The 16,455-nt window shown below is 38.2% G+C and overlaps 1 protein-coding gene across 1 annotated transcript; it reads left to right on the plus strand.

Moving 5' to 3' along the window:
• Positions 1–1,809: 1,809 nt before the first annotated feature.
• On the plus strand, positions 1,810–3,197 carry LOC122753348 (pyruvate dehydrogenase (acetyl-transferring) kinase isozyme 2, mitochondrial-like). Its single transcript, XM_044000710.1, is given in 2 exon segments — positions 1,810–1,917; positions 1,920–3,197. Coding segments are annotated over 2 exon segments (1,386 nt in total).
• Positions 3,198–16,455: the final 13,258 nt, after the last annotated feature.

Raw genomic sequence — 16,455 nt, forward strand, 5'->3', positions numbered from 1 at the left:
ACATACAGCCTTATCACACCTCTAATGCAAATTAAGCTGAGCTAACAAGAGCTACTTAGGCCTGACATTTGGAGGTTTTATTAGGAGTGCCTCAATAAAGTAGTTTCTTTAAACATAAATAGTTCTTGAGAAGAGAAATATATAAAGGGTCCAACAACCTACCCTGTGACCCACAGGCTTTATGGGGATGTTGTAGTAAAGACAAGTCCAGAATTTAGGAATATGTAAAGTTCTATTTTCTGGGTGTCAAATAAATAATAATAGATGGCTATTAAGAAGTGATTTAAAATAACCAAACATGGGGCAGAGCCAAGATAGTGGAAGAAAGGCTGTGACTCTCCCAGCTCCCATACCTCCAAAAATAATGCCATGAGCCAACTCTTGGAGCAGCATAACCCACATAAAAACAAAGTGAGACTTTTCCAGCCAAAGATGTCTTAATTATGTGACTGGGATCACATGCTATTCGGGCTGAGAGAGCAGCACAGCACATGGAGCAGGACCAGCATCAAGAAGGCAGTGCCTCCAGAACCTCAGAATGTTTAGCTGCTTCTTCTGAAGCTCTGCTCATGGAGCAGTGAGAGGGTCTAGCCACTGTGGGAAATAGCTTCAGTCTGTTCTGGAACTGGGGTGAGGCACCCATGTTCTGAACCAGCAAGCAAACTCTAGGAACAGCCACCCAGTGGGGGAAGAACACAGGCATGCCAAGATTCCAAGCATAGAGAATCATATTTCAATCAGACTTCTGTTTCTGGGTCAAGGAGAAAGCAGGTCATGGTGACTCACAGGTCAGGCAGGCTGAGAACAAGCCCAATCACCCCCTGTACCACACTGTAGCTTGGAACAATGTTTCCTGGAAACAAGGCTACACTTTAAGATAGAGTTAAGGGGACAGCTAGGTGGCACAGAGGATAAAGCACTGGCCCTGGATTCAGGAGGACCTGAGTTCAAATCCAGCCTCAGACACTTGATATTTACCAGCTGTGTGATCCTGGGCAAGTCACTTAACCCCCATTACCCCACAAAAAAGGAATTAAAAGACAAGAAATAAGGGATCAAGATGAGTAGACAAAAGGGGGTGCAGAGACAGCATGGCAGAGGAAAGACATTAAGTGCACAGAGCTCCTGATACAATTACCCCCAAAACAGCAAAAAAGAACCCCTGGAGCAGAAAACCCCACAAAAATACTGGCTGAGATTATTTTCAAGCTATAGGCAGATTAAAGGGGGCCATGCTAAACTGCAAGTAAAATCCAATACCACAATCTAGCATACAGAGACCCCAGGAATGCCTCACCAGAGGAACTAACCCCAAAACCTCTGAATTAGCTGCAGCACAGTTGTCTTCTGCAACTGAGTTTGCAGTTGGGTGACAGGGCTGAATGGCTGGGGGGGGGGGTTGGGGGGGCGGTGCAAGGGTGTCAGCGGGACCTAGGGAGGAAATTGGCTATCCCACCCCAGCAGGGAACCAGAAAGAAATCCTGAGTGGCAGGAAGCCCAGGTGGGGGAGGGGCGCAGGCTCATCTAAGCTAAGAACCACCAGAGCACTCTGCTGGCTGGATAACTAGCAAGTTGGCTTGAGGTTAACTTTGAACCAGAGAACAAGCCAGATGAGAGAAAAACCTGCCTTCCCTCAAACCCAAACACTTGGCACCCTCTAAAGCTTGGAACAGTCAAGCTTAGAAGTAGGGCTCCAGAAGGAGCAGGCTAGGTGGCTGGCCCGGGGGTCGCGAGCCGGAGTTGAACGAAGCTGGGCACCAGAGTGGGGCCGTCGCCGTTGCTGCCACCTTCGCCACTGCCACCACTGCCATGCGCTGGGTCCGGGCGCTGCTAAAGAACGTGTCCCTAGCCGGGGCTCCCAAGTACATGGAGCATTTCAGCAAGTTTCTGGACTTTGGGTCTAGCAATGCCTGTGAAAAAAAACGTCCTTCACCTTCCTAAGGCAGGAGCTGCCTGTGCGGCTGGCCAATATAATGAAGGAGATCAATTTGCTTCCAGACCGGGTACTAGGAACTCTTTCAGTGCAGCTAGTGCGGAGTTGGTACATCCAAAGTCTTCTGGACATCATGGAGTTCCTGGACAAAGACCATGAGGACCACTGGACCCTGGAACAGTTCACAGATGCCTTGGTCACAATCCGTAACCGGCACAATGATGTGGTGCCCACTATGTCCCAGGGCATGCTGGAGTACAAGGAGGCCTACGGTGATGACCCTGTGTCCAACCAGAACATCCAATACTTCCTAGACCAATTCTATCTCAGCCGGATCTCTATCCGAATGCTCATCAACCAGCATACGTTGATCTTTGATGGCAGCACGAACCCTGCCCACCCCAAATATATTGACAGCATCGATCCCAACTGTGATGTTTCCGAGGTGGTGAAAGATGCCTATGATATGGCCAAACTCCTGTGTGACAAATATTATATGGCTTCCCCCAGCTTGGAGATCCAAGAGCTCAATGCCTCCAACTCCAAACAGCCCATCCATATGGTCTATGTCTCCTCTCATCTCTACCACATGCTCTTTGAGCTTTTTAAGAATGCCATGTGGCCAACTGTGGATAGCCATGAATACAGCCTCACACTCCCACCCATCAAAGTGATGGTAGCCTTAGGTGAGGAAAATCTGTCTATCAAAATGAGTGACCGGGGCGGGGGTGTTCCTTTGCGGAAGATTGAGAGGCTCTTCAGCTACGTGTACTCCACATCTCTCACCCCTTAGCCGGGCTCCGGGGGAACCCCATTGGCTGGTTTTGGCTCTGGACTCCCCATATCCCACCTTTATGCCAAGTACTTCCAGGGTGACCTGCAGCTCTTCTCCATGGAGGGCTTCAGAACTGACGCTGTCATCGATCTAAAGGCCCTGTCGACAGATTCTGCGGAGCATCTGCCTGTCTACAGCAAGTCCGCGGGGCGTCACTACCAGACCATCCAGGAAGCAGGCGACTGGTGTGTTCCCAGCACAGAGCCCAAGAACACATCCACCTACCAAGTCAGCTGGACAGGCTGCTACTGGCGGAGACCTTGGAAGGGTTTCCATTGCTGGCAAGTCCCCTTCTGGCTTTGCAATGATGACCATGAGGACAGATGGATCTCTTTAAGGACTGGTCACCCTGGTGACCTTCTCCCTGTGTCTACCACCCTAAGGGATCAGGGGGGATATGACCCTGATCACCTGTCTCTGTTTCCATAGAAACAATGGTGATGCCCTTTACTACACTGGCCCCCAGGTGCCAATTTCTGTCTCCATAGAGATCCCTAGGGAGGTGCTTCCCTTTGGACTTTACCCTCTACCCTAACCATCTCACGTTGGGGTGTGGGGAGACGGGAGAGAGCTCTCCCTGATTACCTGACTATTTCTATTGCAGCCCCAGTGATACCCTCGTTACAGTGGCCCCCAGGTGCCAATATTTGTCTCCATAGAGTCCTGGGGAGACCCCTAGGGTGGTCTACCTGGTGATTTTCCCCCTTACCCGCACCATGCTAAGGGAAGAGGAAGGGTCCCCTTGATGACTTGTGTTGTTTTCCTTGACTATGGCCTCTAGGTTCCAATCTCTTAATTGGCAAAACTGTGTATAATCTTGCAGAGGAAAAAATGTGACTTCAATGAAAAAGAGGACTTTCAGGCATTTGTGATGAAAAGAACTGAACTTAATAGAAAATTTGACTTTCAAATACAAGACACTAGAGAAGCATAAAAAGGTAAACAGGAAAAAGAAATCATGAGGAATATTAAAAGATTAAACTGTTGACACTGCTACATGGGAAGATAATACTTTGAACCCATAAGAACTTTATCAGTATTAGGGTAGCTGAAAGGAATAATACACTTAGAAGACACAGGTATGAACTTAATATGAAGGGATAATATCTGTAAAGATTTTAATTTTTGTTTATCCTTGTTCTTTGTGAGGCAAACTGGGTGGGGTTTCTTATGTCTGGGGATGGATTTGGGCTCAGGACATACTGGGTCCAGTGCTCATGCTTTGTCCACTGTCACACCTAGCTAACCCATTATGACATCTTTAAAATAGGGTTGAGGGGTAAGAGGAATGCATTGGGGGAGGGGGAAGGGGAAAGGTGGACTGGGGAGAGGTAGCTTACATGAAGGAAACAAGAAAAAAGCTTTTGGAGGAGAAGGGAAGAAGGGGAAGGAGTGAGATAGTGAGTGAAACTTACTATCATCAGAATTGACTCAGAAAAGGAATAACATACATATGCAAGTGGGTATAGTAATATACTTTTGCCCTGAGGGAAAGTGGGAGGGGAAGAAGATAATGGGGGGTGAAGAAGAGGGGAAGGAGGGAAGGGAAGTTTGGGGGAGGGAGCAGTAAAAAGCAAAACACTTTCAAGGAAGGTGAAGATGTTATGCATAACAGCAGATATATAACATATATTGAATTGCTTGATTAGATAGGGAGAGTTGAGTAGGGAGGGAGGCAGAAAAATTTAGAAAATAGAATTAGTTCAAAGACCTTAACCTCATAAGAGTGGGTTCAAGGGGGGAATAACATACATGCCCAATTGGGAGGGGTAATCTATTTAACCCTACAGGAAAGTAGCAGGGGAAGAGGATAAAGAGGGAAGGGTGAATGAAGGGAGGGTAGAGTGGAGGAGGGCCGGTCAGTAGCAAAACACTTTTGAGGAGGAATAGCATAAAAGAAGATAGAAAATAGAGTAAATATCATGGGAAGGGAATAGGATGGAGGAAAATAGTTACGTTGATTGACTACAATGGCAAAACATATGTTACCTACTCTGCTGGGATATTGTGAAGAAAATTCTTTGTCAAATTTAAGGTACTATATAAAAGTTATGATGAACAGGATGCTATCAGAAAAACCTGGAAAGACTTACATGAACTGAAGCAGAGTGAAATGCACTGTATACAAAAATAATAGCAATAGACTAAGATGATCTGCTTGGAAGCACGTGGTTATTTTCAGCAAAGCAATGATCCAACTTAACTCTGAAGGATCTATGAAAATTGGAATCCATCTATAGAGAAAGAACTTATGGTATCTGAAAACAGACTGAAACACATTTTTTTGACAATTCCTTAATGTGAAGTTTTGTTTTTATCTGTATTCTCTCACAACCTAGCTAATGTAGAGATGTTTTCCATGATTACTCATATATAACATATTGAATTGCTTGAGTTTTGGGTAGTGGGAAGTGGGAGGTGGGAAGGAAGGGAGGAAGAGAAGTTGGAACACAAAGTTTAAAAAAATATGTCAAAATTTGCTTTAACATGTAATTTTGAAAATAAAATTTTAAACCAAAAAAAATTAACGAGGCAAAATCAAATAAAGTATTGAAAAAAGAAAATTTTTAAAATTGTAATTCTAATTACTCAACAAGAGAATATACACACTGATGAGATTTCAGAATTACCCATCATTTGAAATCAAGAATATAAAACTATATAATAAATTATCAAATAAAAATCACACAAAAAAGAGTACATGTGGAACTATTGCTTCTCTGTATGGCTATTATAACTGCATTATGCCATACTCTGATGATGAAGCAAGGCATAATACAAAGAACAGTGGATTTTCATTAAGAAGAGAACAGAGTTAGAGCTAGGTGGCACAGTGGATAAAGCACTGGCCCTGGATTCAGGATGATCTTAGTTCAAATCTGGCCTCAGTCACTTGACACTTACTAACTGTGTGACTCTGTGCAAGTCACTTAATCCTCATTGCCCCACACCAAAAAAGATAGAAAGAGATAGAGAGACAGCTGAGTTCCTGTGTTTCCTCTGGTATTCATTAGATTTAAACCTCTTAGTACTGTAGTTTCTTCATGTGTAAAACATAGGCAACTATCATAATTGCACTGTCTACCTCTGAATGTTGTTGTGAAGAAACCGTTTTGTTATTTTTATTCTTTTATTTTTCCATAGTATTTTATTATTTTCTAGTTATATGTAGAGATAGTTTTCAACATTTGTTTTTGTAAGATTTCTAGGTTCAAATTTATCTCCCTCCCTCCACCCTCCCCAAGACAGCAAGTAATCTGACATAGGTTATATATGTACAATCACATTAACCATATTTCTGCATTAGTCATGCTGTGAAAAAAGAATCAGAGCAAAAAGGAAAAACCTCAAAAAAGGAAAAAAAAACAGAAATAGTATGGTTCAATCTGCATCTAGATTCCACAGTTCTTTTTTCTGGATTTAGAGAGAATTTTCCATCATGAGTCCTTTGGAACTATCTTGGACCATTGTGTTGCTGAAAAGAATAAAGTCTATCACACTTGATCAACACACAATGTTATTGATACTGTGTATAATTTTCTCCTGCTTCTGCTCATCTCACTCAGCATCAGTACAAAAAGAAACTTCCAGGTTTCTCTGAACTCCTCCTGCTCATAATTTCTTTACATTGATTTTTTTTTTAACTTCACGGTTTAAATATTCTTCCTCCTTCCCTCCACAACCTTCCCTATGGAATCAAGCAATTCAATATAAGTCATACATGTGCAGTTATGCCAAGCATCTTCACATTAGTCAAGTTGTGAAAGAAAATAGAATAACTTTAGAAAGAGGAATTGACAAATAAAATTATACTTCAATCTGTATTCAAATACCATTAGTTCTTGCTCTGTTGATGGTTTACATTTTTCATATGTCCTTATGATAGCATCCTACTCATCATTTCTTTCACAGTTACTATTGCTAACTATATTACCCTCCATCCTATTCCCTACCCTTGATATTTACTCTATTTTCTATCTTCTTTTACCCTATCCCTCCTTGAAAGTGTTTTGCTTTTAACTGCCCCCTCCCCCAATATGCCCTCCCTTCCTTCACCTCTCCCCTCATTTCCCCTTCCCCTGACACTTTCCCTCAGGGCAAAATATATTTCTATACCCACTTGAGTGTTTATGTTATTCCCTCTTTGAGCCAGTTCTGTTGAAAGTAAGGCTTACTCACTCCTCTGCTCCTTTCCCATCTTCCCCCCCACTCCATAAGCTTTTTCTTATTTCTTTTATGTGAGCTACTTTACACCCTTCCAACTCTCCCTTTCCCTTTCTTCCAGTGCATTACTCTTACCCCTTAACTTTATTTCAAAGATGGCATCATGGGTCAGCTACATGACACAATAGACAAAGCAAGGGCACTGGACCCAGGATGTCCCAAGCCTAAATCTGGCCCCAGATATAAGACACCCCACCCAGATTGCCCTGCAAATAACAAGGATAAACAAAAAATAAATGCTTTACAGATGTCATCCCTTCAAATTCATTTCAGACCTATTTCTTCTGTCTAAGTGTATTATTCCTTTCAGCTAATTCATATTATCTTCCCATGAAGGAATGTCAACAGTTGAATCTTTTAATATTCCTCATGATTTCTTTTTCCTGTTTACCTTTTTAAGCTTCCCTAGGGTCTTGTATGTGAAAGTCAAACTTTCTATTCAGTTCAGGTCTTTTCATCACAAAATTCTTCTTTTTCATTGAAGTCCCATTTTTCCTCTGAAAGATTATATTCAGTTTTGCTGGGTATGTGATTCTTGGCTGTAGTCCCAGTTCCTTTGTTCTCTGGAATATCATATGCCATGCTCTCTGGTCTTCTAATGTAGATGCTGCTAAATCTTTTTTTTAGCCTTATTGGAGCTCCACAGTATTAGAACTCCTTTTTTCTAGCTGTTTGCAATTTTTTCTCCTTGACCTGGGACCTCTGGAATTTGGCTATAATATTCCTGGAGGTTTTCCTTTTGGGATCTCTTTCAGGAGGTGATCAGCAGATTCTTTCAATTTATATTTTACCTTCTGTTTCTAGAACATCAGGGCAATTTCCCTGGCAATTTCTAAGAAGATGATGTCTAGGCTCTTATTTTGCCCTCTATTTTTTATTCATTTGTATTTGATTTACTGTGTCTTGGTTTCTCATAAAGTCACTAGCTTCTATTTGTTCAATACTAATTTTTAGGCAATTGTTTTCTTCTGAGAGCTTTTGTACCTCCTTTTCTATTTGGCTTTTCAAGCTGTTGACTTTTTCTCATGACTCTCCTGCATTGCTCTTAGGTCCCTTTCCATTCTTTCCGACACATCCCTAAATCTTCCTTCTATCTCTCCTACTTTCTCTTCAAAGTCCTTTTTGAGTGTTTCTATTGCCTGAGACCAATTCATATTTTTGGAAGCTTTGGATGCAGGAGCTTTAAATATGTTATTATCTTCTTCTGAGGGTGTATTCTGGTCTACCTTGCCCTCAACGAAGTTTTTGATGGTTTGCTGTTTTGGGGTTTTTTTGCTCATCTTTTTTTTCTGCTTAGAATTTTATTTTATAAAATATATATAAAAACAAATTTTGACATCATTTAAAAAAAACTTCGCCCTGTCCCATCATTCTACACATACTCTGCCCTGGTCAGACCATAACTGAAGCATTTTGTTTATTTTTGGTGAAGACGTTTTTGGAAGACTATTGACAAGCTGAAGTATATTGAGATTAAAAATGCTGGCAAAAAGAGGATGGCAGAGTGGAAAGAGCACCGAATTTAGAGTTGGAGGACCTTTATTTGAATTTTGACCATGGGCAGGTTACTTAACTTCAGGCCATACTTCCTCCATGTGCCAAGTGAGAATTTGGAAAAGTAGATTCCTGCCTCTTACCTTTGCACCTTGGATGATCATGGGCATAAAAGTATCTTTGGATCTTAGTTTCCTTATCTGAAAAAGGAGATGTATATAGCATCTATACACCCAATAGTTAGAAATATATGATCCTATAATCTTTTGATTTCCAATATCATTTTCAGTTTTAACTTCTATTATCTTATGAGTATGTGATGCAATGATTAGATGAAGAAAGTAGGAATTTTTAACCTGGGGAAGATAAGGCTTTGGGGAACAGACACATAGCTGTGTATTTGAAGAGTTTTCATATGCGGGAGGAATTATCTTTGTCCTGCATGAATCATAGAAGATAAAACCAATAAAAATGGGTGGAAATAAAAAAGCAGATTTACTTTTCATATTTTTTTTTTAATAACATAAGCATTGTAGGTTGGCATTTCTTTTCATCATGATGCAAAGTAAAGACAATTTTACTTGGGAAAGTGATCTTAGAGTCACCAGGCCTGAGTTCAGATATTGATTCTGCTGTTTACTACCTGTATGAACTTGTGTGTGCAAGTCATTTAAATCATCTAGGCCTTGATTTTCTTATATTTAAATGTGAGTGTTATGCTAGGTGAACGAACTCTGAGGTGACTTCCTGCCTTAGAAATATAAGCCTATTGCTACTGAGTTTACATGAGCAATGCATGTGGAAAGGCTAATATTTTCATAGGACAAGCTTCAATTCTGAGAGATTAGTCAGTGCAAACACCACAAAGATGTAGTCTGAGCTCACTTTCCATTTTTACCCCTTCCTACTTTGATATACTACTCTCTCTGGTACAGATATAGACTTGGTTGACTTTTTGCAAAAGATACTTGAGCTAACTGCCCTACCTTTACCCCCCAGACCAAATTCAGTAATATTCTTAGTGCATCTTGCCATTCTGGCTTGACTCATTTATCATAAAGCATAAGATGTACAAACTCCCACCCTATATTTATGTAGAAACTTTCTTTCCAGCAAGATTCTTATTTTCTTTCCAACTTCATGTAATCTAAAAGAATATACCATCTCACAGATTAAAAGACCTTTGATCTATGTAATTGAAAATGAAAACACATCAAAATTCTTGAGTAGGGTAGAAACCCTCCCTAGCAATATCTGGAATCTCAACATCCTGACAGTTATAGCCACCGTCGGTGAGAGCTGAACTCTCAATTTAATCTTTTTTCTGAGGGGGAAGGGGCAGAGAAGAGTTATCAGAAATTCCCCTCCCTGACATACATACACCTCAGCACCACCCCACATCAAATACACCAGGAGGAAGGAAATAGTTTCATCATATGGCAAATGGTGAAGCCTATACTCCAATTCTTTTATAAATGATATCTCCATCCTGACTGATTTCCAGCTAGTGCTCTCCACTTCTGATGGTCATCAGAAGGTTTCTCTTGTGTCACTAGCATGGCTTTGAGCTACCCCTGTGGGCATGGAATGGAAGGCAAATGTAAGAGGCATAAATTAAATACATTCTAGGTTCTGGGCAAAATTCAAAATGCTTTACAAATATCCTTTCACTTTATCTTCGTAAAATCTCCATGAGGTTGAGTAAGTACTTAACAGAGGTTAAGTTACTTGTCAAGGGTTGAATAACTAATAAGTGTCTGTATTTGGATTTGAATGCAGACACAGTGGGCCTAGAAACAGGAAGATCTAAGTTTAAATCCATCCTCAGAGATTTACTATGTGATTCTGGACATGTCATTTAATCTCCGTTTGCCTCAGTTTCTTCAAATGTTAAAAGGGGATAATAATAGCAACTATCTTCCTGGATTGTTGTGAATATCAAATGAGATAATATTTGCAAAGCACTTGACACAGTGCCTAGCACCTATTAGCTGCCTAATATATATTTGTTCCCTTCCCTATAACATTCCCTGTACACTTATCTACCATAGATTTTAGAATCCTCTCAAATTCTTGTGAAAATGCTGTCATCTAAGTTGAATCACATTACTGCCTCCCTTATATCCTTATTTGGACCTTTTCTGGCCTACATGATGAAAAGAAGTTCAATATCTTTGTTTTAGGATGAGCTTGATGATATACTAGGTAAAGTGCCAGACGGGGAATCAGGAAGACCAGAATTTAAATGCAGCCTCAGATTCTTTCTTACTAGCAAGGTGACCCTGGGCAAATCCTTTAAAATTTCAGACTCAGTTTATTCATCTGTAACATGGGGATGATAACATTTATTCCTCATTGTGGGTGTAAAAAATAAATATGATAACATCTTTAAAGGGCTTTGTCAATTTTAAAGAACTACACAATACAGTTATACTATTATTATTGCTATTACTAACACCATATCTTCATTGTTTTATTATATTATTATTCTTTCAAATCTTATAGGAGCATGAAATCATATAACCTTTCCCTAATTCTCTCTGTTTCATGAAATTACAAAGTCACAGATACTCCCTGTCTTTCTGATTCCCTCTGAATAGAAATTAAAGAAGGAGATATAAATGCTATTTGGTTCCCAGAACCAAAATAAGTCTGGGACCCAAAGTTGGCAGTGAAGTAGAACAGCATATCTGCTTCTATCTTTTCTGTGTGAATGAGTAGTCCAGAACAGACTAGATAAAAACCAAGTCAACAAATTAACAAGCAATTATCAAGTGCTTACTGTGTGCCAGATACCCTGCTAAGTGCTTGAAGTACAAAGAAAAGGGGAAAAAAACAGTCTCTGCCATGAAGGTGCTTGCAATTTTTATAAAAGGGCCTTGAAAAAAATTAGCAAATAAAGTTTTTCATTATAGTATTGAATAGGCACTCAATTTCATTAGTCAAGAAGCATTTATTAAAACCCTATTAAATGCCCAGCACTATGTTACGTGTTGGAATAATTAGAAATGTAAAAACACCTAACATTGTCCTCAAGGAACTCAAATTGTATTTGTGGAAGCAACGTTTAAATAACTCGACCTATAAAATATACATATATACACATGCATATGCATAAACACACACATGCATATATACATATATACATGTACATACATACATACATTTGAGAGAGAGAGAGAGAGATTGAGAGAGTGCAAAAGGCAATCTCAGAGGAAATACAGGGAACTAGGAAAGGCCTCTTGCAGGAGATAGTAAGTATTTAAGATAAATCTTGAAAGATTCCAGAGAAGTTACACTTTGTCAGGAATGAGGGGTGAGTATATTCTAGGCATGGAGGGAAAAAAAAAATAAGGTCAGAGCAGAATGATGTTTGAGAAATAGCAAGGAGTTTAGCATAGTTGGATCATAGATTATATGAGGTACAGTAGGTACAAGAACCCTGGAAAAGTAAGAAGGGCCCAGATTATGTAGGGTTTTAAATGCCAAATAGATGAAATTATATTTCAATTTACAAAGAATAGGGAGGCACTGAAGTTTTCTGAGATGTGGAGTGACATGGTCAACTCATGTTTTGGGTGAACCTTTTCAGTAGGCAAGTAGAAGATGAATTAGAAAGGGAAGAGATTTGAGGTAAAACCCAACTAATAGGCTATTTCATTAGCATAGGTGAGAGATATTGATGATTTGAATTTGAATGATGGCTATGAATGTAGAGATGGAGTTTATATAAGATATGATTGGGGGCAGCTAGATGGCACAGATAGAGCACTGGCCCTGGAGTCAGGAGTACCTGAGTTCAAATCCGGCCTCAGACACTTAACACTTCCTAGCTGTGTGACCCTGGGCAAGTCACTTAACCCCAATTGCCTCACTTAAAAAAAAAAAAAAAAGATATGATTGAAGGTAGAAATGACAGGATGGAGAAAAAAGAAAATTGTACCCAAGTACTTTCATTCCTAGTTTGGCATCTGTCACTTATCAATTACATAAACTTACAAAAAATAAAAAGTTCATCCTCTCAACTTCAATTTCATAATCTGAAAAATAGGGATACTTCTCTTGACTTCATCAAAACCTGGTTGTGAGTATCTTATGCAATATTATATTTGAAGGTGTTTTAGAACTATAAAATACTACGTAAATTTAATTGAACTTATAAGATTAAAAATAAAGAAATTATGCAAATAAAACATCAAGATCATTTGCTAATCATAATCATTATCATAATCACGGAACAAATTTCTGTATACAGAATTGGAAAGAAATTAACTTAGAAGACCACTTCATGAAGAACTTCTCCATATTTATCAAAATTTGTCCTTGGAGGACACTTGAAGTCCATTACTTGACCCATATTAGAATCTTTTTAACCATGGCTTGTGTTGTACTAGAATAGATTTCAAGAGCTTGAGGTGACCTCTGTGCCATAGAGAACCACTGATATTGTACTTTAGAAATAAATAATATTGTATGGGTTAAGAATTAAAATGTAGGGGAAAAAAAGTTTTAAAAAAATGGCCATCTAGGTGGTGCAGTAGATAGAGCACCCGCTGGAGCCAGGAGGACCTGAACTCAAATTCAGCCTTAGATGCTTAATACTTGCCAGCTATGTGACCCTGGGCAAGTCACTTAATCCCAATTGCCCCCATACACACAGACAAAAGTTTAAAGAATTAAAATATAGAAATTAGAACATTAATGACTCAAGAATATCTATTTGGTCCAAATTCAGGGAAAATATTTTGCTATCCAAAAGTGGAATGGGTTTCAGAGTTATACCTATGAGAAGTAAATAAGTTATTTGTTCCATGGCACTGAAATTTAGCAGTTACTTCTGGATGGTTCCTGGAGGCTGCTATGCCACCCTTTTCCCTGTGTAAGTGTCCCAGTTGAACTTCTCACAGAATGGTATGAAACTCTTTCTCCTTCCAACACAAACAAATGCTTGCCAATAATAGTTATTATTTTAGCAGCATAGAGACATCATGATATCTCAGGACATGTTTCCTCTGTGTTGGGACTGCACACTAAGTTACACACCTCTTCTTTCCAATCGGGGCAAAAATTCCTAACACCAAATCAGAAAGAAGCTTCCCCCTCATTGACATTTTAAACAATGTAGGTGACCACTTGCTGAGTATGTTACCAAAAACAGTGTTCTTCATGTATAACGTGAAATAAATGAGCACTTGGGCCCCTTACAACTCTGACAGTCTATGTTTTGTGATACTTTCTCTTTTTTTTTCTCCAAGGAAATTAAAATATCAAATCAGACAGTATGAAATAGAAGAAATTAAAAATCAGCATATGCTCTGAAAAACCATACAAAGATAGAACTTGCCCAATTTGGGTCTTCTGTTTAATTTTTTAAGTTAATGATGAATGAAATGTATTTATCAATTAATGTAGTAATTTGGCACCTTATATATTAACTCATTAGGAAACAGTAAATGATAAGTTGCAAGCAATTTCCCAGTAAGTAAATATGAATCTCTCAATGCAGAAAGTTATGTTGCTCTGTTATTGAATAACATTTAGAATTGAGATATTTGCATATTTAGCAAGCAGAGTATTTCTAATATATTATTTATTTGTTACAATTCATTTCTTCTTATTAAGCTTCTGCAATTCTTACTTTCAGAGTAAATAAAATGATTTATGGTATACTCTACTTATGATATTACTTTACATATTTATGCATATATGACTTAGAAATATGTTTCTAGAACTTAAATTTCACTGAGTAGTCATTCTAAAGGAATATTTAGCACAATAAAGTGATTTTATGTGAATATTTAAAACTCTCTCGATTTTATGATTTGACATAAAACGTTTATTTGTCCTTCAAGTGAAAAATAATTTTATTTGATTCAATTCAATAAATATTTATTAAGTGCCTATTATGTATGAAGCCCTGTGATAGGAACTCCATATGCCAAGATGAAAAATGATACAATCTTCCTCCTAAAAAAACTAAATGTGAAATGGGATTGGAGAGGTGGGAGACCCACATAACATGAAATATATATTACAAAAAAGTAACATGAAAGAGTCAAATTTGGGTCAGTCATTCAAAGTTTGGGTAAAAGAAAAAAAGCAAACTAGCAAAATTTGAGAAGTTAGAGACTCCCCTTAGCTAGAAAAAGCATGCAAAACTTTATGAAAGACAATTCACCTTAGCAGAGATTTAAATGGAATAATAACAGTTCTAAAGGACTTGTGAAGAAATATTGCATTCCAAGAATATAAGATATTATGTGAAGATTTTTAAGCCATACAATAGTATTTATCCCTAAAGTACAAGAGTGTTTCATAGTGGCATGGAGGTCACTATGTGCTCCTGAAGACTATTGCAGTGAAACATAAGCTATATTTAAAAACAACAGCAACAACAAATAACAACAACAACAACAACAACAAAAACAATTTCTAGTGTAGGTCAAGTGATGGAATTGAAAGGTCCTCTAAGGAATAATCTAGTTAGACATGGGATAGGGAAGCACTTGATCAGAAAAGACAAGCAAACCAACAAAATAAAATATAGTTTTAATTCTAATTGGCTGGTTTATAGTATGGATAAAGAAGAAGGTAATGGGCAAAAATCAAACAAGATGGAAAGGTAGGTTATAACCCAACTATGAAGGGTCCTTTTATTAAAAACAAGAATAAGGAGGAACATTAACACTAATGTTGTAAGAATGTACTACAGGGGTAGCTAGGTGGTGAAGTGGATAGAGCACCAACCCTGGAGTCAGGAGGACCCGAGTTCAAATCCTGTTTCAGAAACTTAACACTTACTAGCTGTGTGACCCTGGGCAAGTTACTTAACCCCAATTGCCTCACAAAAAAAAATGTACTACAGATCACATGAGAAGAAGAAATTTGACAATGAATTTGGGAACTAGATTACAAACCTGGAAAAAAGACAAAACATCGCAGTGATGAGAGGATTTAGTTATCTCAACATTGGCTGGAATTTGCTTATTTTCAAAAGCAGAGTAGCAAAAATAATTTTCTGATTCATATATTGATCATTCTTTCCTCTAAAAATGTTGATGAACCAATAAAGGAAATTGCTATTCTGTATCAACAAGAAGAAGTTATTGAAGTAGAAATAATAAAAACCTTGGAAAGAAGTGATTTATATGTCTTAGAACTTCTGTTGATAGAAGGAAAAAAAAATCTAGACACAATCTGATGTGAATATCTGATTTTGAAAAGGCGGAATGCAAAGTGTTAAGAAAAAGCATAAGGATGCCATAGACTAAAATTCAAGCAAAGCAGCATATGAATACCTAACAAAGTAAATACTGGATGCACCAAAAGAAATGATTCTGATAAAATGGTACAGAATTGTTTAAAGAGAACAAAGTGAATACACAAAGGATTCATTTTTTTCTACTATTTTTAATGTATGGAAGATAAAAGTAAGATCAGACAAAAGATGATGAATACAAAAAGATTGTATGTTCTTGTAAGAATGGCATCAATGGTGCTAAAAGCTCAGAAAGAATGGAAGATACAAGAAGTTCCAAGGGTGATAAAATAAGTGTCTATTTTTAAACTACATTATGGATAGGTAAGGCTCAAAAAATAGGATTAGAATTGTAACATAGGTGGGTACAATAAAAAATAGAGTGTTAATCATTTAAAATGTAAGATAAGGGTGGACATAATGAGAGAAGACATACATATTTTTCATGCATTAAACTTACCACTCCCAGATGAGCTGCATCTTAAAACATTTAGAGAAAAAAACAAACAACTGAAGCCACATATACTGAGCTATTTTCAATGATCCTTAGAATGTGGAGAATGGGATAATTGAAGGATTATAGATGAGGAAATGTCTCAATTGTTTTGATTTTGTTGTTGTTCCTTTTGGTGGGGGTAATGCACTATGCACTATAAGAAAGTGAGCTTGCCTTCAACTAATGGTAAATTATAAAATATTATTATAATGATT

The sequence above is a fragment of the Dromiciops gliroides genome, chromosome 1 (assembly GCF_019393635.1).
Source record: "Dromiciops gliroides isolate mDroGli1 chromosome 1, mDroGli1.pri, whole genome shotgun sequence".
NCBI lineage: Eukaryota > Metazoa > Chordata > Mammalia > Microbiotheria > Microbiotheriidae > Dromiciops > Dromiciops gliroides.